At 41.2% G+C, this 27,392-nt stretch overlaps 1 protein-coding gene and 1 long non-coding RNA gene across 8 annotated transcripts in view; one reads left to right on the forward strand and one right to left on the reverse strand.

Moving 5' to 3' along the window:
• The window catches only part of LOC147911439 (ral guanine nucleotide dissociation stimulator-like), a 321,882-nt gene extending 314,731 nt beyond the window's left edge, over window positions 1–7,151 (reverse strand). For 4 of the 7 annotated variants that reach the window (XR_015550921.1, XR_015550922.1, XM_087427971.1 and 1 more), the window contains exons 1-7: window positions 6,774–7,151; window positions 5,941–6,032; window positions 3,418–3,453; window positions 2,827–3,048; window positions 1,780–1,901; window positions 1,193–1,454; window positions 777–844 (exon numbers count right to left, since the gene is read on the reverse strand). Coding sequence is in view for 2 of the 7 variants with exons in the window: in XM_087427971.1 (XP_087284097.1) it covers window positions 812–844; window positions 1,193–1,454; window positions 1,780–1,826 (342 nt within the window). In the remaining 5 variants the exon portion in view is untranslated. Of the gene's footprint in view, window positions 1–776; window positions 845–1,192; window positions 1,455–1,612; window positions 1,680–1,779; window positions 1,902–2,826; window positions 3,049–3,417; window positions 3,454–5,940; window positions 6,033–6,773 lie in introns of all 7 variants that reach the window. The other 3 variants (XM_087427974.1, XM_087427973.1, XR_015550913.1) reach the window with 2 other exon arrangements.
• A 3,663-nt stretch (window positions 7,152–10,814) lies between these two features.
• On the forward strand, window positions 10,815–15,922 carry LOC147911445 (uncharacterized). Its single transcript, XR_015550927.1, has 3 exons — window positions 10,815–11,162; window positions 12,676–13,604; window positions 15,265–15,922. It is a non-coding gene; the product is annotated as an uncharacterized LOC147911445 (long non-coding RNA).
• Window positions 15,923–27,392: the final 11,470 nt, after the last annotated feature.

A 27,392-nucleotide genomic window follows, 5' to 3' on the forward strand; every position in this document is an offset into this window, starting at 1 on the left:
GGCTTAATATCTGAAAACTTGATTATGTAATACACCATATTAATAGAATAAGGGCCAATACCACGCAATCTCGACCACATATACAGAAAATAATTTCACAAAATACAACGCCCTTCATGTCAAAAAAAAGTAAACACTCAACAAATTAGGAATAGAAGAAAACTTTCTCAACCTATAAACAGCATCGATGAAAAACCCACGGCTAACACCATATTCAATGGTGAAAGACTGAAAATTTCCCCCTAAGACCAGGGACAAGACAATGATGTCTTCCCTTATCTCATATGTTAATCACAGGTACTAGAGGTTCTAATCAGGGCAATTAGGCAAGGAAAAGGAATAAAAGAAACCCAGATTGGAAGGGAAGAGGTAAAACTATTTGTTTTGCAGAGGAGAAGATATTGTATATAGAAAAACCTAAAAAGTACACTTCTCCCCCCACACAGTATGTGAACCCTATCGAAATAGGTGTATAAAAAATTTAAATTGCCCCATGTGCTTAGTGGCTCCACTACTGGAGAACACTGTTAGACTGCTGATATTTGTTGAAAGTCTCCAGAAGAGGAAGAGAAGGAGGATGCTGGAGGTTGGTGGCCCCAAATGTTAATGCTTTTCTCATTCCCCAAAAACTTATGGAAGGAGATGGTAGGATTAGCTGACAAGGATGTGGGGCAGAATGGGCACCATGTCAGTGACATCCAGATCAAGGATGTGTCACTTGAGCTCAGAGTCATTAGCCACCAGCTCAGCCAATGCTTCCAATCTCCTCAACCTACATCAAGTTGGTGACCAGGCAGGAGTGGAATATGTCTCACATCTGGCTGCCCTTGTAGAGCTTGGTGACCTAGAACAAACGCGAGGGAGAGTGGGTGAGATGGAGGTCTCCTGGGGATGCAGGGCGCCACTGGAGCCAGTGAAAGATCACAGACCTTGGGCAAGGGAGACCTGACTTCAAATCCTGGCTCTGCCCCTAACTGACTGTGTGACCCTAGGCACAATACTGCCCTTTCTGAGCTTCAGTTTACCCAAGTGGGAAATGGGCAAGGCAGCTAGGACATCACCTCTGGACACTGAGAGAAGCCACACATGCAGGGAAAGTGAAGGGGTGAAACAATCACGTAACAAATGTAAGTCAGGCAGAGGAATGACGCTGCCCTCAGGGCAAGGGGAGACGGGAGAGGGGAGACCCCACCTGGTCCTGGGTGTCTCTCAGCAGGGCGGTGTACTCCGAGGATGTGGGCTCCAGGTTGCTGAGGTTCCCGACGATGATGTGGAAATGTAGCTGGTGCTCTCTCTGGATGGATAAACTCTGGGCTGCAGAGCCTGGAGCCACCGAGAGGAAGAACAGACAGGTGGAGACTCTCCGCTCCCAGCACAGAGGGACGGTGGCCCACGGGATCAGGGTGGTGGGTGCAGATGGCGTCACACTGGTGGCTGCCCCATCCTTCTCAGGCCTGGGGAGAGAGGGTTGTGGGGACTCTAGAGAGAGGTCCTGAAACCTCTGGGGGTGGGTGCCAGAAGTGGAAGGAGGAAATGGGAGGACAGTGGGGAGACAGAGAGGGGTGGTCACAAAAGTGGTCATTAGGGGCAAATGCTGAGGGGAGGGTCTCACCTGAGGGAGACCAGTCTGCAACTCGAGTAGAAGGGACCCAGGCTGCTCCTCTTGAACAAGGATCCAGCTGGGGAGGAAGGAGGAGGAGGATGAGCAGGAGGGACAGGGGTTAGGGGAGGGGCTCGGTGGGATTTAACCCACCAGGAGCTGCTGGGACAGGGTCTCACCAGGCTCTGCAGGACCCTCTCAATGGAGTTGAACGTGGCTGAGCCATTGCTCCTGTCTGATGAATACCAGAGGGTGGAGATGGGGAAGGTGACTGTGAGGGTCTTCAGGTTGTGCCCCAAAGCTGCAAGAAAAGAGGGAGAGCGATGGCCATCTCTGAGAGCTGGCCTGAGACCAGACCAGAGTCCTGCACTCATTATCATCTGTCGTCTTCTCTCACAGTGGCACCACCACCCACCCGTGTCGTCATGCAAGTCAGAACCAGCATATCTGCTCAGCTCCTCTTCCTTCCCAGTAACACCCATTCACCTTGCACACTGGTCCTCACATATACTCCATCCCTGTCCCAGCTCAGGTCTTAACTTCTTTCACCCAGACCAACACCCCAGCAGGCTCACTGGATGCTCTGTCTAAAGGATGATCTACATGGACCACTAGAAGAATCTTTATGAAATGAATACCTCACTAGGGCCACCAATGCTCTAGTACCACCCATGGCTCCCTATGGCCTTCAGTGTTTAGTTCAACCTTCTTGACCTGGCACTCAAGGCTCTACTCAATCTGGCTCCTGCTGACCTTTCAGTCTCATTTTCTCCATCTACTGCGGTTTAAACTTCATGCTTCATGCAAACCAAATTCGTTTCAATTCTCCCCTTACAGCATGTTGTTTCTGGCTGGAGCCTTTGCTCATGGAATTCACTCTGCCAGGAAAACCCTTCATCCTCTATTTGCCAGGGTCCCTCCTATTCATTCTTAAAGACTCCATTCTGGTGAAACTTTCTCTAGCAAGCTCTTCCCCTCCAAATTATGCCAGGTGCCTCTCCCTGAAACATCCCACATTGTATTATAATGGTGTGTTAATTTAACAAGACTAGGGGCTCTCTGAGGGCTGGCCTTAGACTGAATTGCTGGTATAATCTTTGGGATCAGCATGATTGCCCTAAAACCAGAGTTTCACACCCTGGCTTCCCAGCTCCTGGATCACAACTGGCTGGTGGAGGATTGGGGCCGGAGAACTTCTCTTGGAAAAGAAAAGTGGCCCCCGATACCTGTGGTGGCTTCTGGTAGCACAGGTGATGTTCAAGTATGCAGGGACGTGGTGGCTGGCTCAGGAGCTGTGGCGAGGGTTCTCTTCAGGGAGGGATAGAGTGGGAGGAGTCCCCAAGTTCACCCGGGCTCCAGCAGTGGCTGTCCCAGGACCACCATTCACAGATGAAGCATAAATGAGAGTGAGGGGACGGGTGACTGTGTGAGTAGAGAGATGAGAAAGCCTGTGGATGAGAGGAGCCCAAGAGAGAGAGATAGGTGAACAAGAGAGACTGAACTCGGAGGAGAGACAGATGGACGGGCAGAAAACTGGACAGACGGATGGGATACCTGGAAAAGGAGGACCAAGGGCGGCGCTTTAGCAGAATTAAAGTGTAAACCACGTGGGGTCAGAATGTGTGGAGAACATGTCTCTATCTAAGGCTTTCTCACCCTGGGCTGGGACTCTCCACCAGAACGCGGGAGGGAGAGAAGGGATGAATTAGGGCCCTTCCAGGTCCTTCCCTCACCAAGGACAGCAGGTGTAGGAGAACATGTGCTCCCCATCCCCAAATGCGGACGGGACCTAGGAGATCAGGGCCAGGAATACTCACTGTTGGTTGTCGGGGCCACGGCTCCATAGGTGTAACCTGTGGAGAGAAGGCAAGACGAGCTGAGCAAGAGTTGGGGTGAACATAGAGGATTAAGGAGAGGGAGGATGTAGGGACCTTTGTGGGAAAAGCAGAGGGGAAAGCAGAGGGGAAGAGGGGAGAGTTGTTCAGGGGGGAGGCAACGAGATGGAAGGTGGCTGGACCCAGTGATCACACAGTGATGAGAAGTCTGAACCCAGACCGGGTGGATAGAGAGATGGATCATAGCTCACTTTAGAGCAAAGGAAGTAAGACAGAACTCCGACTGGGAGAGACAGCATGGCTGTAGCACAGCCCTTCACCACTGATGTAGAGGCTGTCCCCGTCCAGGGTGAAGGAGCCCAGGTGGGAGACGCCCTGGGTCTCATGGCTCAACTCCCAGTAGAGTCACTCTCTGTCCAGCCCTGGACCTGTGTGGGTCAGAGTGGAAGGTGCAGATGATGTCCACCCCAGTGGCTGCCCCACCCTTCTCAAGCCTGGGGGAGTAAGAAGATGGGGATGTGGAATACTGAGCAGGGGTCCTTCTGGGTGTGGAAGGCGAGAGAGGGGAAGGGAGGAGGCTGAGGGAGATGCTGAAGGGGCTGCTCTGATGCTTGCAGGGGCTCTCCTAGGTGTCTCCCGTGTGAGACAACCCCCTCACAAGTAAGGCCTGACTTCATTTACGATGTGGAGGGGGGCACGTGAGTGGCAAAGAGGGGTGAACACACAGACCTGTGCGAGGGGGCACCTGCAGGTCTGCACAGACAGCAGCGAGGAGCACAGTCAGTGCCCTGTGCCATCTGACACATGCAGGCAAGAAAGTACCATTACATTCTCTCGGTTCTACACTCCAAGGTCTTTTCTTTCTACTTATTTCTTGCTCCACAGCCATCAGCCAGGCGTAGGGAACAATCATCTTATTCCTAATCTTATTCCCAGCACCTCCCATCTTGCCTCTTAAGTCTTCATTCTTAACCATGAAGTCCATTTTAACCCCCGTGTTTAGACCAAACACTAATTACATAATCCTTCTACTCGCATCTCTCCAGAGTCTTCCCACTGGTCTTAGAACAGAGTCCCAAGTCACTCCTGACCTGGTCCAGCCTGTCCCCCTCGCTGGTCTGGCTCACACCTCTCCCCCTGTGTTGACTTGGCTCAGCCATCCCTCTTCTCAGTTCATGGACACACCAGGCTCTCTGTTTCAGGGGTGTCCTCACGCGGGTCCCTCTGCCTGAAACACTTTCGTGAACACACTCCCACACCCTCACTCCAGTCTAACCCTCCAACTAGCTAAATCCAGTCCCAAATCTAGCTCTCAAGCTAAATATCAGTCCTTCTCAAGAGGGCTTCCCTGCCCCCTCAGGTTGAGTCCCCTTGTGCCAAACTCTCACATCACTCTCATCATTAACTGTCTAAAATCCAAATACCCAAATACAATATAAATTCCATGGAGGTGGTACAAGGTCTCTCTGGTTCTCCAGGTCCCCATGCATGTGTCCCAGGGCCTGGCTCATGAGATGAGGAACCATCCCGGTTTGTCTAGGACTGCCCTGGTTTGAACACTAAACGTCCTGTGTCCTGGAAAACCCCACTGTCCTAAATAAACGAGGATGGTTGGTCACCATTAATTATACCCTCAGAGACTATCTATTGCATGACAAGCACACATTCCCCTCAAGAACATCACAGGAAAGCTAGAATGAAAAAGGCACACACACATACACACACAATTAGTAGAGGCCAACAACTAAATACAAAATTACTTAACAAGATTCTCTGCAACGTGAATCACCAGACCGTTATTTCAGAAAAGTTTCAAGAAACAAAGTTAATTCCCTTTAGAAGGCAAGGTGGAGAGGACAGTCTTTTTGGAGACTAGCACCCTTCCCTTCAATCTACAGTGTTGCTTAGTACTCCTCCAAATGATTTGAAATGTTATAAAGAAAAAAATGCTCAAAATAAATCTGGCTACTGGCAAATTCAATTTTAAATTTGTTATTAATACAAAGAAGTTCCAATCATCTTTTTCCCTGAATGTTCCTTTATTTCAAATTTATGTGGAGGATTTATAGGACTTTAGAAATCAAATTGAATGGGTCTAAGGAATGTTGCTGAGTATCCCTGCTAATATTTCATGGGATGTCTTCTAATACTACATACACACGCAAAACATTTCTGTATTTATATTATATATAAATCCTGACTTTTGAGTATTATGCAATGCAAGTAAATCTATATTTTCTACTATAATACACATTTGCAGTTATTGAGGTTTGTTTCATGTGTTTTTATTTGCATATAACTGTACTTACTGAAATATTTACCACACAGAACCACACACAGCTTACCATCTTTCCATCCATCAAATATCAATAATTTTTCTCAAGATACCTTCACTCTCAGTAACTCCAGGTGGTGACAACCTGAGCCCAGGAAAGCTCACTAGCAGGTCTTCTGCACAGTGGAGGCTGCCGGAACCTCTTGGTACCAGGTCCACAAGGTACTCACCTGGTCACACAGAAATCCATGGATCAGCAAGGACAGGTGGACCCTGAGCCTGGTTTCACCTCAAACTTGAGCTCCACGGATGCTTTTCGTGTCTGAGGGGGGATAAAAAGCGCAAACAAGCTTTTGAGGCCTTTTATAGGGTGTTGGATGGAAAGGACAACCCCATTCACTCTTCTATTTTTGTATTTACTGATTTAACTGTAACTGTTGGCTGTGGTGGATTTTCCCGATTCCTATCTAGCCACCTGCTGCTCCCCGAGATGGGAGAAAGCAGCTTCGTGCTGTGTGCACTTGAGTCACTCAACTCACTTGCCTGGACAGAGACTTTTTGGTGACTCTGGACCCTTTAAACAAGCTTGTCATTTAAGGACCCTGTAAGTGACTCGCTGACTTGTCAACAATTTCCACACTTCATTCAGGGCTCGGGAGATTTTTCAGGCCCTGGAGCAGGTTTCCCAACCTTGGCACAACTGACATTTGGGGCTGGATAATTCTCTGTCGGGCCGTCCTGGGCTCTGGAGGATGCTGAGCAGCATCCCTGCCTCCCCCCCTAGATGCCAGGAGCGCCCCATTTGTAACGACCCAAACATCGCCTCCAGAAGTGGCTAAAGCCCCCTGGGGACAAAATCACAAGGAGGACGGTGACGGGGACTCAGAGGAGGGGACGGCGGTGCCCGGAACCAGGAGGAACAGCAGCCTCGGGGGCCCTGAGGGAACAGCCCGGGGGAAACGGGGCTGCAGGGGGACGGAGAGACGCCGAGCCCTGACAGGGCTGCCCACGGCCCAGGCCCCTCCCTGGACCGCAACTGGAGCCGGGAACGCCCGCCGCTCACCGAGCCCCGCCTCTGAGGGCGAACGTCCACAGGAATTCGGTCGGCACCGAGAAGACGGAATACACCGCGCAGAACGCCCGCTCCATCCACGGCGCCGCCCGCGCTTCCGGTTCCGGTCTCGGGCGGGCGTTCGGGGAGGATGAACTTTGGGGGCTGCGGGTTGAGGCGGTGGGTGGGGCGAGGCCGTGCACCCCAGCCTCGGGGGAGGTGTCTAGTTTCTAGAGTGACTGAGAAGCTGGAAAGCGGCCTGGGTCAGCATCAGGGACAGGGACAAAATCTAGGGGCGGGGCAGTGTGCGGGAACAAGTTCTAGGGGCAGGCTGTGGGCGGGGACAAGGCTGTGAGTGACAGCAGGCCGGGGAGGCAGTTCTATGGGCGGGAACAAGGGTGCAGGCAGGGCACTGAGCCGGGACCAGGCTGTGGGCGGAGGCAGGCCAGAACGTTGTGGGCTGAGACCAGTTCCAGGGGCGGGAAGAGGCGGGGGTGTGGCTGGAATAATTCAGGCAGACTTTACAGGGGGAGGAAATCAGCTCCAGGGTCTTGGCTGGAGGCGAGGCTTTCCGTGGACCCCTAGACTGTACAGGTAGCTGGATGTTGAACAGCTGTTCTTCATTCCTTTCCCCACCTTTACACAGCCTCATAGAATGATGTGCCCATATTTAGAATTCTAAATTTTTTGTGCATTTCCTGTTCTTAATTTCCTTAAAAAATCGGATCATATATTCATATTTCTCTACAACTTGCTGTTCCAAGCCAGTAGATAAGGATATAACGCTATTTTAATTTTAAAAATCTGGGGGGAGGAAGGCCTACGTCGTAGGTGCACGTATAAGAAAACTTCAAATATTCTCACTCTACCACTGTCTCCCGGTACTTTTGCACAGAGATAAATATCCTTTCCTCCTCTATCCTTCCAGACATACTGTGTATATGAGGGACTGTGTATATGTTCAAGCCCAAGAGGGATGTCCCCAAGCAAAACCTGAAGGCCATGAATTGTCTTATGCATCAGAAGTTAATGAGAAGAGATTTAATTTTCTGGTAGGAGATGAACCAGTGATGAATCCATAGGAAGACAACAAAGAAACAAGAGAATTTTACCATTTAAAAAGTCAAAGGAAAAAGTGAGAAAGAAAATGTATTCATACTATCTGACGTAGCACATTTCTGGATAAGATTCGTATGCTATAAAATGGTAAACACTGATGTCATAAAACAGTAGACATTGAGTTTTGATTTATCTTAATTCATTAAATAGTTATATTGGGCAAGGGGAATTATGTTTTTAACATATGTAAGAACTCTGTGCTAATTTTTTCAGAGAAGAAATAAACTATAAATAGTCAAAAGCTGAAAAATGAAAAAGCTGTATGAGTAGCTAATTTAGAAATATAGATTTTCAACCAGAAAATTAAAGAAGTTGTTTTTGGAACCAGAGTCAAGAGTGGGGAAAGTAGCTTTTCATTATAAGCCTTGGAGTATTATTTGAGAGATGTGCATATACATACACACACACGCACACACTCGGAAGCCTGAATTAGTTTTCCAAAGGGATCATCTAACTCTACAAAGAATTTGTAAAAAGGATTCACTTTACAAGAGTAGAACGTATTTTGAAAACTACAGACTTCAAGCATTAAAAAAGCTGTCATCATCCCGGTGGAAAAATGAATGGGGCATCACTTTCCAACCCACATGTTGATAAGCATTTTACATACATTACTCTTGAGTATTCTCACAGCAACCCATAAGGAAGATGGTATTATCTATCTCCATTTTGCAGATGAGGAAATTGGTGACAGCATATTGCTAAAATTTTCATATAAGTTCTCAATAGATATTGTTTTATGTTAAAATTGTTTATTGAATTTTCTTTTCATTAATAAAATGATATGTGTCACTCTTACAAATAAGCAAAGGCTGTGTAAAAACAATTTAGCAAAACTACAGTTTTCTTTTGATATAATTAAATATAACAATCACTTTATTATTTTTCTGCTGTCTGCCTCACATCTACGAAGATGCTTCCTATCCCAAAGGCTTACTAGAAAAATCTACTAAAAATCAAGAATCAGAGAATACCCATATTATGCAAGGTTCCTGAATACATGCAAAAAAAGCCATTATAACAATTTTTTGTACAAAAATCTTAGATCATTCATGAACTGATAAAGACACAAATCATGATTGGGCAAGGTATTTCTGTAGAATGACAAATATTTAAACTTTAGACATTTAGAAAGGTAATTCATTACAGTAACTAATGTGTATAAGAATTTTTTCAAACTCACTAAGTGCCAGGAAATCATTTGACAAAATGCACTGCAATATTATTCACAATATCCAAGAGATGGAAACTGCCTAATTGTGCACCCGTGGGTGAAAGGATGAAGAAAATTTGGGGCATCTATACAATGGAATATTATTCAGCCTTAAAAAGGAAGGAAATCCTGTATTCAGAATTGCTTGCCTGGATCATTTCAGTAGCCATGTGCTTTCTTCCTCAGTCCCTTCTGATCCATTCACCAACCAGGAACCAAGGTGATCCTTTTACAATGTAAGCGCCACAACATCTAATGGCTCCCTAAAAGAGATTTTGGAGGTGGACTGCCTGGGTACCAGCTGTGTGACCTTGGTCAATTATATAACCTCTAATGTTCCTCATCCATACAATAGAGGTTAATAGTATTGTCTCCATGGCATTGTTGTGAGGATTAAATGAGTGAATACATGTGAGATGACTAGAAAGTGCCTGGCACATGATAAGGCATCATGAAAAATTTAACTGTAATTATAATCAAATTAAATATTGTGATGACCTATTAATTAAGTTGAACCACATATGAAATTTCTAATATTCAACCATTTTGACCCATTATTATTGTTGAATAAATGATAAAAGTCTAGGCAGGTTTGTTAGAGTCAAAAAGGATTGGATAAATGAAAATATTATTAGAAAAAATGAGGTGAAATAGATTGCTTTGCAATTTACAAAGCAGTTTCTCATACTTTGTTTCATTTAATCTCTATAGAATGCTTTTCAGGGTATTATTACCATTGTCTCTGAAGGAGTAACTGACTTTCCCCAAATCACACCACATTAAATAACACAATTAGAGTGGAAACATCATTTCAAGTATAAATCCCATATGATATTTTTTTCCCCTTTCATAATATCATTGGTCCTCTCAAGAAAGTGATGAAATAATGCTGATTCCTAGGAACTTAGTCTTAAAGAGACATACTCTCAGATGATAAACACTATGTCTTTGAAACAGGGGTGTTGTGAGAAGAAACTTGGGACCCATGCTTTCTGGGTTTTCAAGTCCATGATTAGACTTCTGGTAAACAGTCAAAGAAGGGAAAGGGTGAATAATAGTCCAGAATGAAAAAAGTTTGATGTATATGTAACTTTATTGATCACCTCAAGGTTCTCTTTTTGTTTATGGTCTGTGTCACCCTACTAGAATATAAATGCTCTTAGGGTAGATCACTGCTATCGTGCAGCAAATGGAAGGCACTGAGTAAATACTTATTAAAGGAATGAAAGTGGCCTTGAATACATCTGCTCTTTACTCACCAGAGAACAGCCCCATAGCAGGCAAATGGCATCATTAACAAAATTTTAAAAATCATATCCTTTTTAGCTCGTAACCATGGATACAAGGCTCCCATTTATTTCATACTTTCTAAGTACTTAAGCATTCTGGTGTATTAGGGAGTGTTTCCACAGCCTTGCTGTAACATAAAACAAGAATTTTTGGCCCATTGATTGCTGTTTCCAGCCGGGCCCATCTCTATACTTACCTCTAAACAATTAACTATAGATTTGTTATCCCAATGAACAACGATTTGGTATGGAACCTGTTTTATCAGTGTCACGCAAAAGTAGACATTTGATATGTCTTTAAGGGGTGAAATGGATAATAATGTTGATGCAGAAGAAGACAACTAAAAATTCTCTCTGGTCTTTGTCAAGTGCATCTGGAGGAAGGGTATCTTGTTGTCACTGGATTTCAGAACTCAAAAAGACTCGTCCAACTCTTCATGTTACAGGTGAAGAAACTAAGGTCTAAAGAGGTTGAGAGATTTGACCAAGACTAATTCCTGGGACTAGAGAAAGATCCTCTGATTCTCAGCTGGCCACATTGTCATAAGATCTCCAGCTCCAAACAGCCAAGAGAAGCAAGTCTGTTGATTTCCAGGTAGAAATGATTCCCCTTCACGTTTTTACTTTTTCTCCCTTAGATGCCTGCTCTGCCCTGACAAGGAATTTATCTGATGTTTACGCTAAACTTAAGAAGAGGAAAATGCTCCTGGCAAACACTTGTGATTCAGTGTGGCAATACAGAGCACAGTCATGAAAAAATGAGAATCAAAAGAATAAGAGGTAAATAATATTATAGAAGAAGAGAAAATCTATTATTTTAGTGGGACATAACTTACAAAATTTAGAACTGGTAAATAAGTGCAGTAATGTATAAGGAAGCTAGATTCCTATATCAAACATCGAAAATACTGTTACATGAGCAAGAATTAGTTTAAACATGTAAACAATTATTCCATTCCTAAGAGCAATGAATTATTTAAGATGAGTAGTTAAAATAATTGGAACTACACATTAGTTATATGAAGAAGATTATAAAGAGATACAAAGCGTGTAAAAGCTCTGATTAAATGCAGAGATATACTATACTTGTGATTGAAAACAGTGTCTCAAAGATATCAATTTTCCAAACATTATTCAGATTCCATGTGCTTCAAATCAACTTTTAAAATGATGTAGTGTTTGCTTTATAGACTAAAAGATATCCATTTGTAAAATAAAACACTGGACCATCAACTAACATTATTCACAAGTAAATCATTCCAAATGGATTATAGGGCTAAAATTAAAAGTAAAAATCCCCCGCGTATAACAGTGGTGGATGACAATATAGAAGAATATCCATAATCTTAAAATTAGTGAAGATATTCTTAATATATATGCTTAAATATGTCTGGTTGAAAAGAGGAAGGAGAAAAAGTAAAATGGAACGTGATATGGTCTCTGATTTTCTTTCAAAGACTTAATCTAGAGAAAAATATTCCAGTCTACGATATTGGATAAAGAAATAGAAATCTGTGATAATTACACAAATAATGAGAGGACATATATAAATGGTAGCATAATGTATCAGTTAGCTTCTGCTGTATAACAAACCAACCTAAAATTTGGTGGCTTCAAATAAGAATAGATTATTTTTTCTCAAGATTCTGTGGGCTAACTGGGCAGTTATTTTGATCTGGACCTATTGGTGGCTCAGCTGGGATTGGCTGGTCTAGGACGGCCTTACTCACATATCTGATTGTTGACTTGAAGTCACCTGGAGTAATGGAGATGTGCAGTCTATCTAGACTCATTCACATATTGATGGCCTCAGGCTTCCCAAGGGCAGACAGAGAAGGACAAGTAGCAACAATGAGCAAGTGGTTTTCATGCCTTTGCTTATGTCATTTGTTAATGTCCCATTGGCCAAAGCAAGTTACAAGGCCACGTCTACCCAGAGGCAACGTGGGATGCTACGACCAAACAGACAGTGGGAGAAGACTAATGTGTGGCCATTTTCGCAATCTTTCACACATAATTTTAGAGGAGAATTAGTATGAATGTTTTTGTATTTGTTCATTTGAATGCCCGAGGAAAATTGTACAAAGCCAAAACAAACGTAAAGCAAAAAATTAAGTGGAGATGTAAGGTAAGTTTAGTTGGTACTTAAAGTAGATCTGCAAAAATGGGGTAGTTTATTTTTCAAGTGTATGCAAGGTCTTGTGACCTATGAAAATAACTTACATTTCGATTATTTTCTCGCTGAATGTGTTTTATTCGTTAACACATTTGATGTGTTTCTCTCTGTCCTTAGGAAAATAACGTAGCACTTGGGAGCAAAGATGCAGCCTAATAGCCCCACACTGGATGCCAAGATGGAGCAGACATCCACGGCCACCATGACCTTGCCCTTGGTGCTGTGGTAGATGGGGAGGAAGGTGACCCAGACACTGCAGAACACCAGCATGCTGAACGTCAGGATCTTGGCTTCATTAAAGGTGTTAGGCAGGTACCGGGCCAGGAAAGCCACAGTGAAGCTGCCCAGGGCCAAGGAGCCCAGGTATCCCAGGACACAGTAGAAAGCAGTGACCGAGCCCTTGTTGCACACGATGAAGATGTGGCGGTGTTCAGAGCGTGCATCTGTGTCAATGAAGGGAGGAGAGGTTCCCAGCCAGATTCCACAGAGACTCAGCTGGATAAAGGAGCAGATGGGAATGATGAAGTTAGGTTCCTCTGACACCAACCACTGCCTCATCCTTCTCCCTGGTGCAGTGACCTTGAAGGCCACTGCCACAGTCATAGTTTTGGCCAAGACAGTGGAAACAGCCACAGTAAATACAACTCCAAATGTGATTTGATGAAGACTGCAGGTGGCTGTCTTGGGACGACCAATGAAGAGTAAGGAGCAGAGGAAGCAGAGGGTGAGGGAGATGAGCAGGATGTAGCTGAGAGTCCGATTATTGGCCTTGACTATGGGAGTGTCTTGGTGCTTCAGAAAGACCCCCAGGACCACAGCTGTGAGGACAGAAAAGCACAGAGCTGTGCAGGCCAGGGCCATCCCTAAGGGGTCCTCATAAGCCAGAAAGGTCACAGCTTTTTTGAGGCAGCAATCTCACCCTCTGTTGGCATACTGATGATCTGGACACTTCACACACTGATCCATGTCTGGGGAGAGATGCAAAGTGTCCTCAGCCCAGGTTCAGTCACTCTCTCTTATTCTCATGCCCCCAAAGAAGGCATTGGGTAAGTTTAGCCAATAGTCTTCCTTTGTTGCTCCAGGCACCAAATAACAGAATGCAATCCCAGTTAATACTGCCCATTTTATTTATGGTTAAGTAAACAAAGCTATTATCCTTCTCAGTATTTATCTTGCATATTCATGAAAGCACTTTTTTCTCAGCAGAAAACCAAATGTCCTCCCTGTCTCTCTGAGTTATACCCCTGTAATCTATGGCCTAGATTTACTCATTCAATGAGCAAGCAGTTATTGGAAAACCTCCATGAGCCAGATAATATGCTACATTCTAGGGAAACAGAGATGACCAAGTCATAGACCACACTCCTCGGGAGTTTCAAAATGAGACCATTTCTACCATCTAAAATGACCTCCAAAACATTTCACCTTGATTTCACTTCCACCACTTCTGTTAAGATTTTAGTCACTTCTCTCCTATATTACCATAAGATCTTTTTACTCTGGTTCCCTGCCCTTGTCCTGCATCACAAGTGATACTTCTACATGTAAGTGGGATCATGTTTATCATCCATTAAAAAATCTGACAAACTCTTAGGAAGACCAAAAAGACTGTATATCCTTGGTCTTGCCTACCTCTACTACCTCTGCTCTGATTTTTAAGATTCCCAAATCTTCATGTGGTTCTGAAACTGTACCGTGCCCACTCATCCCTGCAGGTATCAATACATGCTTTTTCCTTCTACAGGGGCATTGCTCCTTCCTCTTTATGTCCCTTTAAATTCTCTCACTTTTCACGTTTAGAACCACAATCTGCCTGATAACGTTTTCTGTGGATGGTGTGAGTTAAGGTTGGCGAGTCATTGTCCTCTTCATGAAGACAGCCAATTTACCCAACATGGTTTATTGAAAAGTCTTTCATTTTCCCACTCCTCCTCAGTGTTTCCTTGTAAATCAGACGTCTATACGTGAGTCCCTATACGAGCAGCTTGTATCTGAACTTACTATTTGGTTCCGTTGATTTTCTTGTTTATCCTCTTGTTGAACCTCCTCTATTGTGATGCTATAATACTTGATGTCAGGTAGAGTAAGTCCTCCCACTCTATTCATTGGCTTCAAGATTTTCTTAGCTAAGTTTTTCCTTTATCATTTCCGTAAGAATTGTATCAATTGTAATTTCCACAGAATGGGTCATCATTTTAGCTGCAATTTTGTGGAAGCTGTAGATTAATTTGAACAGTTTTGATATCTGTAGAATTTTGAGTCTGTTTAGTCACGAATTTGATTTATCCCTCCACTTCTTTCAGTCTTCCTCCATTTTTCTAAATGCTGTTCTATAAATTTATGGACAGAAATCTTTTGAAAGTCTCATTAAAGTTATTTCTAGGTACTTCATACTTTAAGATGTTGTAAATGTCATTTTGTAAAATTTTAATTTTGAATGCTTATGACGGGTAGATGGAAGCAAAACTTTCTATATTAACCTTGTATTCAGCCACCAATAAACTCAGTTAATACCTTAATTTATATGGATTTTACATTTATACCATAATAGCATCTGAAGATAACATCAATTTTACTTCTTCCTTTGAAGTAAATTATTCCTTTTATTTCTTTTCCTGCCAATATTGTATCAGGCAAGACGTCCAGCCTAATGGCTTATAGAGGCAGTGATGTTGAACATTCTTCTCTTATCCTTGCTTTCAACAGTGCACCATAAATTTCCATTCTGTGAATACTGTGTATGGGAGTAAGAGAGTTTCCTTCTGTTTCTGATTTGGTAAGTGTTGTTTCTGTTGTTGTTGTTTGTTTTAAAATATGAATAGGTGTTTAATTTTACTAGTTTTTCTTACAGTTATTGAGATTATTATTTCTCTTTTCTCAGAGATTAGTGTACTGAATTACATTGCATGAACCTAATTTGGTCATGATATGTCCTTCTTATAAAATATGGCTAGATTTGGAACCTTGATTTGATTTGATTTTTTTTTTAGTATAAATGAATTTAATCCAAGAAAGAGAGTGGCCTGTAATTTCCTTTCCTGCAATGATTTTGTTAGATTTTGGTACCAATGTTAATCTATTCTCTCAAAGTGAGTCAAAAAGTTTTCAGTTTTTCCTATTCTCTGGAAGAGTTTGAGTAGATGTATATTATTTTTTTCTTGACTATTTGGGCAGATCCATCAACTTTGTACCAAATAAATAGCTTACAATAAAATTTTGTAGAAATGTTTTAAAGGATGGTCTCAATTTCTGTAATAGGTATGGCAATATTCAGATTTTTCATTTTTTCTTGAGGCAGTTTGGTAACTTTTATTTGCCTAGAAATTTGTGAATTTCCTCTAAATTTTCATTGTATCAACATGATATTTATGTTTTCTTCATGTTAAAAATTTTCCATATGACCTGCACAGATTACTCTCTTTTCAGCCTTGGTATTATTTGGTTGCAATTTTTCTCTTTTTTTGAACACTAGTACTAGGATTTTATTGAGAATATTTGTCATTTATTAGAATCTAATTTAGTTTTATTTATCCTTTGATGTCTGTCTTTTATTTTGTTAACACTTCCTCTAACATTTATCATTTTTTGTTTGCTCTTTTCCTTGTGTTTACTTTTCTGCTCTTTTTCTAGTTTGTGATGAATGCTTAGAACTTAGAAATTCAACCTTTCTTTATTTAAATATACAAAATAATATATAAATATATATAATCTAGGATTATACATTTCTCTTTAAGGATAGATTTAATTCCACCCCATAAGATTTGATGAATAGTATTTTTAATTGGAAATACATGCTAATTTCCATCATAGTTTACTCATTAATCATCGATTGTTTACAAGTGTATTTATTAATCTCCAAGCATGTAGGAATTGAAGCTAGTGGATGTAGTGTTCTTTAGATGTGCATATGGAACATATACCCAAACTTACCACACGCCAAATGTGCACGTGGAAGCTTTATCCTAATTGACAATATGCCAGACTATATCATCAATCTCAGTACATTTCAAAAAAATCGAAATTATACAAAAGATGTTGTGAAATTAAGCCTCATATCAATCACAAAAATAAAATTAGATAATGCCACCATTGGGGGGATTCCAGCATTGCACTGTTTAATATCATAAATCTGAGTAATTCCAAGATGTTAATTATTGTATGAAAAATCTTCAGTATTGGTTTTCTGTCCCTCTTCTACTTCATGACCCAACTCCCAAACCCACGTTGTCTGGGTTCTAGTCATGTTGAACCTTTTCTCAGCTCCCTAGAATATTAAATGCAGGGCTAATTTGCCAGTTTCTGCCATTTCTAAGAATTCCAGCAAGAATTTAATTCGCCTTCATTAGTCTGATATGATACTAATGCTACTGCCTCTATGAAGAAGTCCATGACACTTCCCTCCCAACAAACATATATACTATCACTTATTTCATCCCATGGGTCTCTGCGTACCTATATTGCAGCCCTACGTCACCACCTTGAATTCACATAACTGCATGTTGTCTCCCCTACTCACCTGTGAACTCGAGGAGAGCAGAAACCAAGCTGTACCATAAGCTCATTGTACACCATGGAAATACTTACTTCTTAAATCAAACACAACCTTTCTGATCTCCTGCTCTGTGCCAAGAACAGCACCAGACACTGGAAAAATAAGGATTTGTTCAATGTGATCTAAATGTAGCTTTAAAGAAGATGAAAAGTGAGGACTTACAATACCATGTGTTAGATTCCATGAGAGAGATTTAAGTTCGTTACTGTGGAGTGGTCATAAAGTGTTTCCTTGAGATCATAATGCCTGCAATGATGCTAAAATGAGACAAGCAAGCTAGTTCAAGGTAGAGAGAGAGAGTATCATTTTGGGAGGAAATATTATTGGCTATAAAAGTTAAATTACTAAATGGAGGAAGGCAACATTTTGACCCTGCAGTCCTCATCAGAGCTTTTCCGTTTCTTTGGGAGAACCGTGCATACAAAAGAGAGGTGGAGAGCCAGCCCTGATAGCCTAGTGGTGAAAGTTTAGTGCTCACCACTTCGGTGGCCCATGTTGGCTTCCTGGTCATGGAACCACACCATCTCTCTGTGAATTGCCATGCTGTGGTGGTGGCTCACATAGAAGAAATAGAATGATTTACAACTAGGATATACAACTATGTACTAGGGTTTTGGGGACAATAATAAAAGAGGAAGATTGGCAACAGATGTTAGTTAGCTCAGGACAAATATTTCCCTTCAAAAAAAAATAGAAGTGGAGAATGTCGCTGCAAGGCATATACTCACCTATCTAATTGGAAATCACATTCTCCGGGCTGGGAATGCAAGCAAAACAACAGGCAACATTGCTCTCTTGAGGGCTCTTCCTGAATCCCGGACTGCAACTCTCACTGCATGCAGAGTGTGGAGTTTGGAGAAAATCAGATAACACTTGGTAACAGCTGTGACTTTTACCTAATTTTCAAGTAACTAGAGTGTTTTAGAGTATTGGGCCTTAACAAACTTAATCTTGAAATACCTAAATCCAATTCATTGGTTGGACGCCATGCTTATTGTATGATATAAAACACTGGTACACCTCAGAAATACTGTGGGTTTGTTTCCAGAGCACAGCAATAAATCAAATATTGCAATAAAGTGAGTCACACCAATTTTTTGATTTCCTAGTGCATAAAGAAGTTATGTTTACACTATACTGTAGTGTACTAAGTGTGCAATAACATTATCTCTAGAAAACATGTACATAACAATTTTTTTAAAAAAAAAATTATTCCTGAAAACTACTAACCACTTTCTGAACCTTCAGCAAATTGCAATCTTTTGCTTATGAAGGTCTTGCTTCCATCTTGGATTGTTGGTAAATGAAAAAATTACTTCAGTTGGAAGTGAATTGTTAAATTCCCATATGTGGCCCTTTATGAAGCTATGAGGGGACACAAAACTCCAACAAGATTTTGGTTATTCATGTGTGGTGTAAGTAATTGTGATTGGGTTGAACCCACCTCAGTAATTCCCGTGTCCCATTCAATCACCTCCTCAGATAAAGACAATTCTTGACCACGTGGAGCATGTTGGGAATATTCTCCTACTTTCACCTTAAGTCCAAGACCTTCTGGAAAATTCCAAAAGTTGAGAATGGTTTACTCTGAATATGATTTTCCTTCATCAGCCAAATTCACTGAGTCACCAGCAGGATTGTTAAATTCTATGTTCCTCAGAAAGGGGTGCAGCTAAAAGAGACACATCATCCTGTGGTGAAGTGGGCCAGGGTGTTAAAGAGAAAAACCCTGAATTGGGGACAGCCTTTCATTGTCTGTAATCCTTGCTTCATAATGTACCTTTATTACAAGTATCCAATGAAGTAAAGCAAATGAAATCATATGGAGAACTACAATATCATAATGTTTCTAAAATATCAGTTAGTTTCAAGAGAAAATGCCTAAAGACAAGAATATCAAGATGATAAGTGGTGATAGGATTCAGACAAATCTCGAGTACAAAGTCCAATCTAGCCACCCTCATGCACTCTGTGAATTTTCCCAGACCATCAATCTGCAAAATGATGTTAGCAATACCTAAAGTTGTTGCAGAATTAAATGAGATCATTTATGTAAAGTATTCACTATGAGGTTCAGCACCAGATAGGCACATAAAGGACAAGTTCTCTTCTTCTTGTCATTGAGGAGCTTCATGGGAGAAGACAGGATATTCCCTATTGAAACATTAGGCAGGCAGGATATTGGGATCCTTTGTAACACAAAGCATGGATATTGACTCATAGCTCACTTCCTCATTGCCACTAGAACCTTCTTGTAGATGACTTACTACCCAGGACTAGATATACCTCCTAGAGAGTGAAACAAGTATAGAAACTCTTGTGCTTTTCTTGGAGAAAGAATCCTAACTGCTTGGTTTGAGCACCTGTGGAACCATAAGAAAGTCACTTTTACGAGTGTACATTCTGTTAAGTCGAAGAGACTTTACCTGCCAGGGACAAAACACCAGACCTTCCCCACTTCGCATTGGCTGCATTTCTGCATGTTGAAGAAGCATCTTGTGAAGGTTCCAGGCCACAGCATACACAGCATTTTACATACTGTAACTCCATTCAGTCATGCTTGTGTCAAAAATGTGCCAAGGCAGCCATCCTAAGGAGGCATTAGGTGGACAATTCTCCAGTGTTTTACAGTAAGACTCAGAAATCGTGCAAGGAATAAAGGGAAACCACAACATAGTGAGGTAAATGCCTTCTGGATATTTGGAAGGGTTAACTGTCTGGATAAAATTTTCAAAGCCAGGGACCTCACTACGGTGGTGTGAAAAAATGAGAGTCCCATGGAATGAGTCAAGGATGAAATCTCTCTCACTGTGGATAAAATCCCACTGTGATGTCGTGACCCAGACTTTCCATATCACTAAATACTCCCAAGTAGACAAGCTCAAGCTTACGAGAGAGTCAGCATCACCATAAATGATAACCACATTCCCTTCTGTTTCCTATACTTGCAAATCGTATGGCCATGTCCTTGAGCAATGTGACATTTCAGTCACAGGAATCATTTCCACAAAGGCTGCACAGATTCCATTCCGGTCCATCTCTCCTCTCAAGTCTGAGAGAAACTCAACACCTTTCTTGTCTTCCGAGATGACCAGCCCCACCCAGATCCAACTGAAATGAAGCCAGCAAAGACTCCATGCCAGTGGCTAGAGATGTGTCCCTGGGGGCCATCTAATAGAGAGATTGAAACTGCTCATCATCATTCAGGGTAAGATCAAAAGGACCATAGGTAAGCTAAAAGGAAAAGACAATTGGAAGCAATATGAGGAAGGGGATTGGCAAAAATCACACTCTCAGTCCTGAAGGCTGTTCAGCAACACCTGGAGTGGTAGAAGGGGACAATTACTCATTTCATTTTCTAATCATTTTGCACTCCCTCAAAGCTTTCTATAAAATAAGATCAGTCAGAGTTCCAGGAAACTGCTTTGTCTCCTTCCCCTTCAACCTTCTCTCTACTCCAAATAAAGGAAATGTCATACTCCATCGAGGTCCTGTAGATGGACCCTTTGAGATCATATCCTTTGAGAGATGCACAAACCCAGTCTCCTCCTCTCTTCCTTTTTAAGCCCCTGAGAATGGCACCAAAGGAGACGTGGTTTCATCTCTCCCCATCCCACCCAGTCTTACCAGTGGAAATTTGTACAGTTCCAGCAGTGTTCCAATCTGGGCAGAAATTGCCCAGGTGGTTCCTGTAAGGACCGCTAGAGACTTACACTCTCTCCTGCAGTCGTAATTAGGGATGTCCTTGCCCAACCCTGAGAACCAAATCAGGGAACTCTCCAATGTCCTCCTTTCACTGGGCAGGGCATTATAGAGATCAAATCCCAGAGACATGTTGAGCAAGATATGAGGGTTCCTGTTGATTTCCTCAATGGCAAAAACCAAGGCCAGAACATACTGGTAGTTCTTGTACTGAAACCTGCATAGAGGGATAAGGATCCTTAGGGAAAATACTCAAAATGATTTCCTTCAAATGCAATACAATGACTTTATTAAGATAAATTTGCTATTGACTCGAATGTCTGTGGCAACAGATGGCACTCCTCAAGCCTTAGAATTTATAACTAAAGAAAATAACATGACTCCAGCTGTGGAACGTAATTACTGAATTCCACACTCATGAAAGAAACTGGTTAAATACACAGAAGAAAGTACAATGAATGGAAAAACAGATCACATTCAGAGTAGACTTGTAAATGGCTCTTTGGTTCAGGATCCAAAATGCTTGTTTATATGAGCACACCATTAAATGCTTCCTAGAAGAGCAACAATATTAGCATGAGATTGGAGAAAGCCCTGGGGAGGAAGAGTAATTGCAACTGAAAGATACATGACAAGCATAGACGCATGGCATGTGCACGATGAGAATGGTGCAACAGAAGGCTGTCAATCAAATTGCCTAACCTCTGTCCCCTCAAACCTGTGCGTCTGCCACCATCAAAACCAGGAAACTAAGGTGATCCAATGAAGGAGGAATCATCAACAGGCAGGAACAATTGAAAGAATCAAGAAGGACTGAAAGGACTAGCAACAATTAGGAATCTAAGAGAGAGAGCATTGTAAAGTTTAAAAAGCTTCTCATCCATTTCTTATTTTAAAAATATAAAATTAAAATTAATCATTAACATCTTTAACGGTACCTATTCCTGATGGCCCATATTGTCTTCATCTTTTCTACAGAATTTCTAAACACAAATAACACCTAAGCCAAAGAAATTTCTCTGCATTTCTATTTCCTGGGATTTGTAATAGCATCAAGAATAAAATAGAGCAGTCACTTGTACTTATTTCAAGTGTTCTATTATTTGAGGATTGATTAGTACCCTAGTTCATGCTCACTGCTTGTTAATGCTCCCCGTGTCCCTGTGAAGAATAGATATTCTTCACTTGTTGGGTGTAGGGTTCGATGTGTATCCATTAAATCCAACTTGCTAATTTGTTTTTGAAACACTCTATTATTAGATATATGTTATTCTTTGTCTCAGAGGAAAGTTGAAATTCTTCACTATGATGATATATTATGTCTACCTCTCCTCTTCCTCTTCCTCCTTCTCCTGTACTTCCTCCTCCTCCTCCGACTTTTTCTTCTTATCTTCTCCTTCTTCTCCTCTTCCTTCTCCTCCTTCCTTTCCTAGTTGAGGCTATATTATCTTCACATGACATCATGTGTAGTATAACGACTATATCTTCATGCTAAGTTGAATTTATATACCATTGGGGATTAACCACTTAATTCCTAATGATGCTTTTTTCCTCATCTGTTTTATCTCATATTATTATAGCTACCCTGGGTTGATTTTTGATTGATATTTTCCTAGCATATCTTTATATCTTCTATTCTGTTTTGAATTTCTAGTTTTCCATGTATTTTAGTTTTCACAAGTCTTGTAAACAAGATACAGCTAAATTTATCATTGTCGCATCAAATTTAACAATCTGTATTTAACTCGAGAATTTATTCCATTTACATTTGTTGTGATTATTTATGTCCTTCTTTTGCTCCCACTATCTATGTTTTCCTTCTATTTTTTCCACAAGTTTTATTATGTTATTTCCCTTTAAAATTTATTGATTTATACTTGTTTTCCATATTCTATTGTATCTCCTCTATTTGGGTGTGAGTTATATTCTCTACTTCATTATTTTTTTTTTAATTTTTTGTTTATTGCAGTAACATTGGTTTATAACATTGTAAAAATTTCAGGTGTACATCATTGTACTTCTATTTCTGCATAGATTACATCATGTTCACCACCAAAATACTAATTACAACCCATCACCACACACATGTACCGAATTATCCCTTTCACCCTCCTCCCTCCCCCCTTCCCCTCTGGTAACCACCAATCCAATCTCTGTCCCTATGTGTTTGTTTATTGTTGTTATTATCTACTACTTAATGAAGGAAATCATGTGGTATTTGACCTTCTCCCTCTGACTTATTTCACTTTGCATTATACCCTCAATGTCCATCCATGTTGTCACAAATGGCTGGATTTCATCATTTCTTATGGCTGAGTAGTATTCCATTGTGTATATATACCACAGCTTCTTTATCCATTCGTCCCTTGACGGGCACTTAGGTTGCTTCCAAGTCTTGGCTACTGTGAATAATGCTGCAATGAACACATGGGTGCATGTACCTGTACAAATTGGTGTTTTCAAGTTCTTTGGATAAATACCCAGCAGTGGGATGGCTGGATCATGTGGTAGTTCTATCCTTGATTTTTTGAGGAATCTCCATACTGTTTTCCATAGTGGCTGCACCAGTTTGCACTCCCACCAGCAGTGTATGAGAGTTCCCTTCTCTCCACATCCTCTCCAACACATGTTGTTTCCTGTCTTGTTAATTATAGCCATTCTGACGGGCGTCAGGTGATATCTCATTGTAGTTTTGATTTGCATTTCCCTGATAGTTAATGATTTTGAACATCTTTTCATGTGTCTGTTGGCCATCTGTATATCTTCTTTGGAGAAATGTCTGTTCAGGTCTTTTGCCCATTTTTTAATTGGGTTGGTAGTTTTTTTGTTGGTAAGATGCATGAGTTCTTTATATATTTTGGAGATTAAGCCCTTATCAGAAGTATGGTTTGCAAATATATTCTCCCAATTGTTAGGTTGTCTTTTCGTTTTGTTGATGGTTTCCTTTGCTGTGCAGAAGCTTTTTAGTTTGGTGTAGTCCCATTTGTTTATTTTTTCTATTGTTTCTCTTGCCCGGTCAGACGTAGTGTTTGAGAAGATGTTGCTAAGACTGATGTCGAAGAGCGTACTGCCTATGTTTTCTTCTAGAAGTTTCACAGTTTCAGGTCTTACATTCAAGTCTTTACTCCATTTGGAGTTAATCTTTGTGTATGGTGTACGGTAAGGGTCTACTTTCATTTTTTTGCATATGGCTATCCAGTTTTCCCAACACCATTTGTTGAAGAGACTTTCTTTTCCCCATTGTATGTTCTTGGCTCCTTTGTCAAAGATTAGCTGTCCATAGATGTGTGGGTTTATTTCTGGGCTTTCGATTCTATTCCATTGATCTGTGTGTCTGTTTTTGTGCCAGTACCATGCTGTTTTGGTTACTACAGCTTTGTAGTATATTTTGAAATGAGGGAGTGTGATACCTCCAGCTTTGTTCTTTTTTCTCAGGATTCCTTTAGCTATTCGGGGTCTTTTGTTGTTCCATATAAATTTTAGGATTCTTTGTTCTATTTCTGTGAAAAATGTTGTTGGAACTTTGATAGGGATTGCATTGAATCTATAGATGGCTTTAGGAAGTATGGACATCTTAATTATGTTAATTCTTCCAATCCAAGAGCACGGAATATCTTTCCATTTCTTTGTGTCTTCTTCAATTTCTTTCAGCAATGTTTTATAGTTTTCAGTGTACAGATCTTTCACCTCTTTGGTTAAGTTTATTCCTAGGTATTTTATTCTTTTTGTTGCAATTGTAAATGGGATGGTATTCTTAATTTCTCTTTCTGCTACTTCGTTGTTAGTGTACAGAAATGCAACTGATTTTTGTATGTTGATTTTGTATCCTGCAACTTTACCATATTCGTTTATTACTTCTAAAAGTTTTCTGGTGGATTCTTTGGGGTTTTCTATATATAAAATCATGTCATCTGCAAATAGTGACAGTTTCACTTCTTCCTTTCCAATTTGGATCCCTTTTATTTCTTTCTCTTGCCTGATTGCTCTTGGCCATCTGTCTTTATAATGCCTAAAATACCCCCTTTATTCTGGGAATTCTAGGCATTTTATATCAAATGATATTACACCATAGTTTTCAGCAAATCAAATATACTACAATGAAATTTATTTAACCTTTTTAGAAAAAGTGTAGTTTTTCCCTATACACTAAGCGCAAATCAAGAGTTTTATCCAGTCTAATAGTAGAGCTTAGGCCTTTACAATAACCAATGATTGCTTTAAAAATCTGCGTTGTTTTTGAAAATGTTTGCATTCCCATAAATTTTCACTAGATGGCAGCAGAGGACACTGCTCAGGCTCCAGTGCAGCCTTAAATTGACTCAAGCATTCTGGGTCCAAAGCTGTTGTCAGACTCCAGGATGCTGTTTAGGTGGCCTGGGGTTACCCTTTGCCACACATGGAGAGCTTTCTTTAACCTTGTATTGGTGACCCCAAACCATATTAAACTGCTGTCATTGTAGCTCTGCCTGGACCTGCTGGCCACCGCACAGCCCTTTGTCTGCTTGGGTGCTCTCAAACCTCTCTCCATGTAGATTCAAGTTTGAGTGGAATTGCAGTCAACTTGGCAGTTCCGCCTGCTTTATCAGGTGGCGGCCCATCACAAGCATGGGGTCTTCAGGTTCATTCTTTTGTCTTCGCAGCCCCCCTCCAACCCTCCCAGTGAGACATTAACCTATCCCGGTAGCTCAGCTGCAGTGGGTTTCGGCCCAGCTCCCCTTCATAAACAGTGAGCAGTGTCTCCTCTTGGTATGAATCTGGTTTTACTCCAGCCCGATTCTGCCCTAATCTCTTGTCATATGCCGCAGAGTTTTCAACTTCAGAGAACAGGCAGATGGGCTCTCCCTCTCAGACATTTAATGCCTTGTTAGCTTTCCTTCCCCACCCCTCTATCTCACAGTCCATTGGTCAAACTGCATCGAGGGTCCGAAAGTCTAGCCCACTGCTCCACCACTCTGCAATGCCCATGGGGGTGGGTCTTCTTAGATTCAACTAATTCAGATTCACAAGACCACTGCGGGCCACATACCATCCTGGCCTATTCAAGGCCATAGGGCAGGAACCACACATGCTAGCAAGGCAGTGTAGATATTCCTAGCAGTGGGAATCTTTACTGCAGTCCACTCAGCAGACGGCTCAGGTGCAGGAAGACAAGAGCTACACCAGGCAGTCACTCTGATTTAAAAACCTCATGCCCCTGACCCCCGCGAAAATATCTTTGGTGACAACTCCATAGGCATGGTTTCCAGGGTCCCCACAAGGGACTTGTGGGTTAGAAAAGGAACCTAAGGCCATGGTGACTCCCAGTCCAGACAAAAGTTACAAACCAGGAGTCATTTTTATTATAAGCAAAGTTGCCTAGTCACATAGTCTACACATACCATCTTTCTGTTTTCAGGAAAACATAGTTAGGAAACTAATCAGAAGTCAGATTCTCATACAAAGGAGAAAAGATTTTAATACATTACTTACAACCTAGAAATTAAAAGAATCGAATGGAAAACTCCTAAAATGAATGAAGGAGTTCAGCAAGGTGGCCAGATAGGGGAAAAGAGCCTTTTTATATACCAGCAATGATTAGAGAAGTAATGGGACAAATATTTCTCCTATAATAGGAACAGAAACCATAATGACTTAATATACATCATATACATAGTATACCAAAACATGTTCTAGCCCTACATAAAGAATAATTTAAAACTTGATTGAAAATTCCTGAATAAACGAACCATGTTGATTGGATGGAAAGAGTCAATACTGGAGAGATGTAAGTGCTCTTCAAATAAACTACAAATATCGCATAATCCCAATAAAAATCCCAATAGGATTTTTCTAAGGAATTTGAAAAACTGATCCTAAAGTTTAGCTTGGAAGCATACAGGTGCAAGAAAATTTTGAAAGAAAAGACTTGAACTTATTTTGTAGATATCAAACCTACTAGAAAGTTATAGTGATCAAAAGTGCAGCTTTGGCTCAGAAATATGTGTACGTATCAGCAGAGCTGAATAATTATGTTCAGAAAAAACCACTTCAGTTTTCTTTTATGTTGACATAACATCTATACATAAAACACATAAATGTTAGGTGCAGAGCAGTGAATTTTTACATGTGTATACATCTGCTTAGCCACCACACAGATCAAGGTATAGATCATTTCTGGTACCCCAATAGGTTTGCTGGTGCTCTCTCCCAGTCATTATCACTCCCCCCATCAAAAGTAACCATGGGTTGGTTTTGCCTGTTTATGAACTTTATACAAATAGAATCATACAAATGTAACCTTTTGTGGTTGGCTTATTTTGATCAACACTGTATTTGTGATATTCATCCAAGTGCGAGCATGTAGCAGTAGTTTTTCTTTTTCCTTGTTGTAGTATTCCATTCCATACAATAGTATTCTATTATATGACTATAACATAATATAGTTATCCATTCTAATGCTGATGGACATTGGAGTTGTTTCCAGTTTTTGATCATTATGAATAAAACTGCTATGAACATTCTCATTCATGTCTTTTGGTGGACATAAGCACTCATTTACGTTGGGTATATACCCAGAAATGGCACTGCTAGGTCGTAGGAT

The sequence above is a fragment of the Ceratotherium simum genome, unplaced genomic scaffold (genome assembly GCF_057802395.1).
Source record: "Ceratotherium simum simum isolate JZ-2026a unplaced genomic scaffold, ASM5780239v1 HiC_scaffold_43, whole genome shotgun sequence".
Lineage (NCBI taxonomy): Eukaryota > Metazoa > Chordata > Mammalia > Perissodactyla > Rhinocerotidae > Ceratotherium > Ceratotherium simum.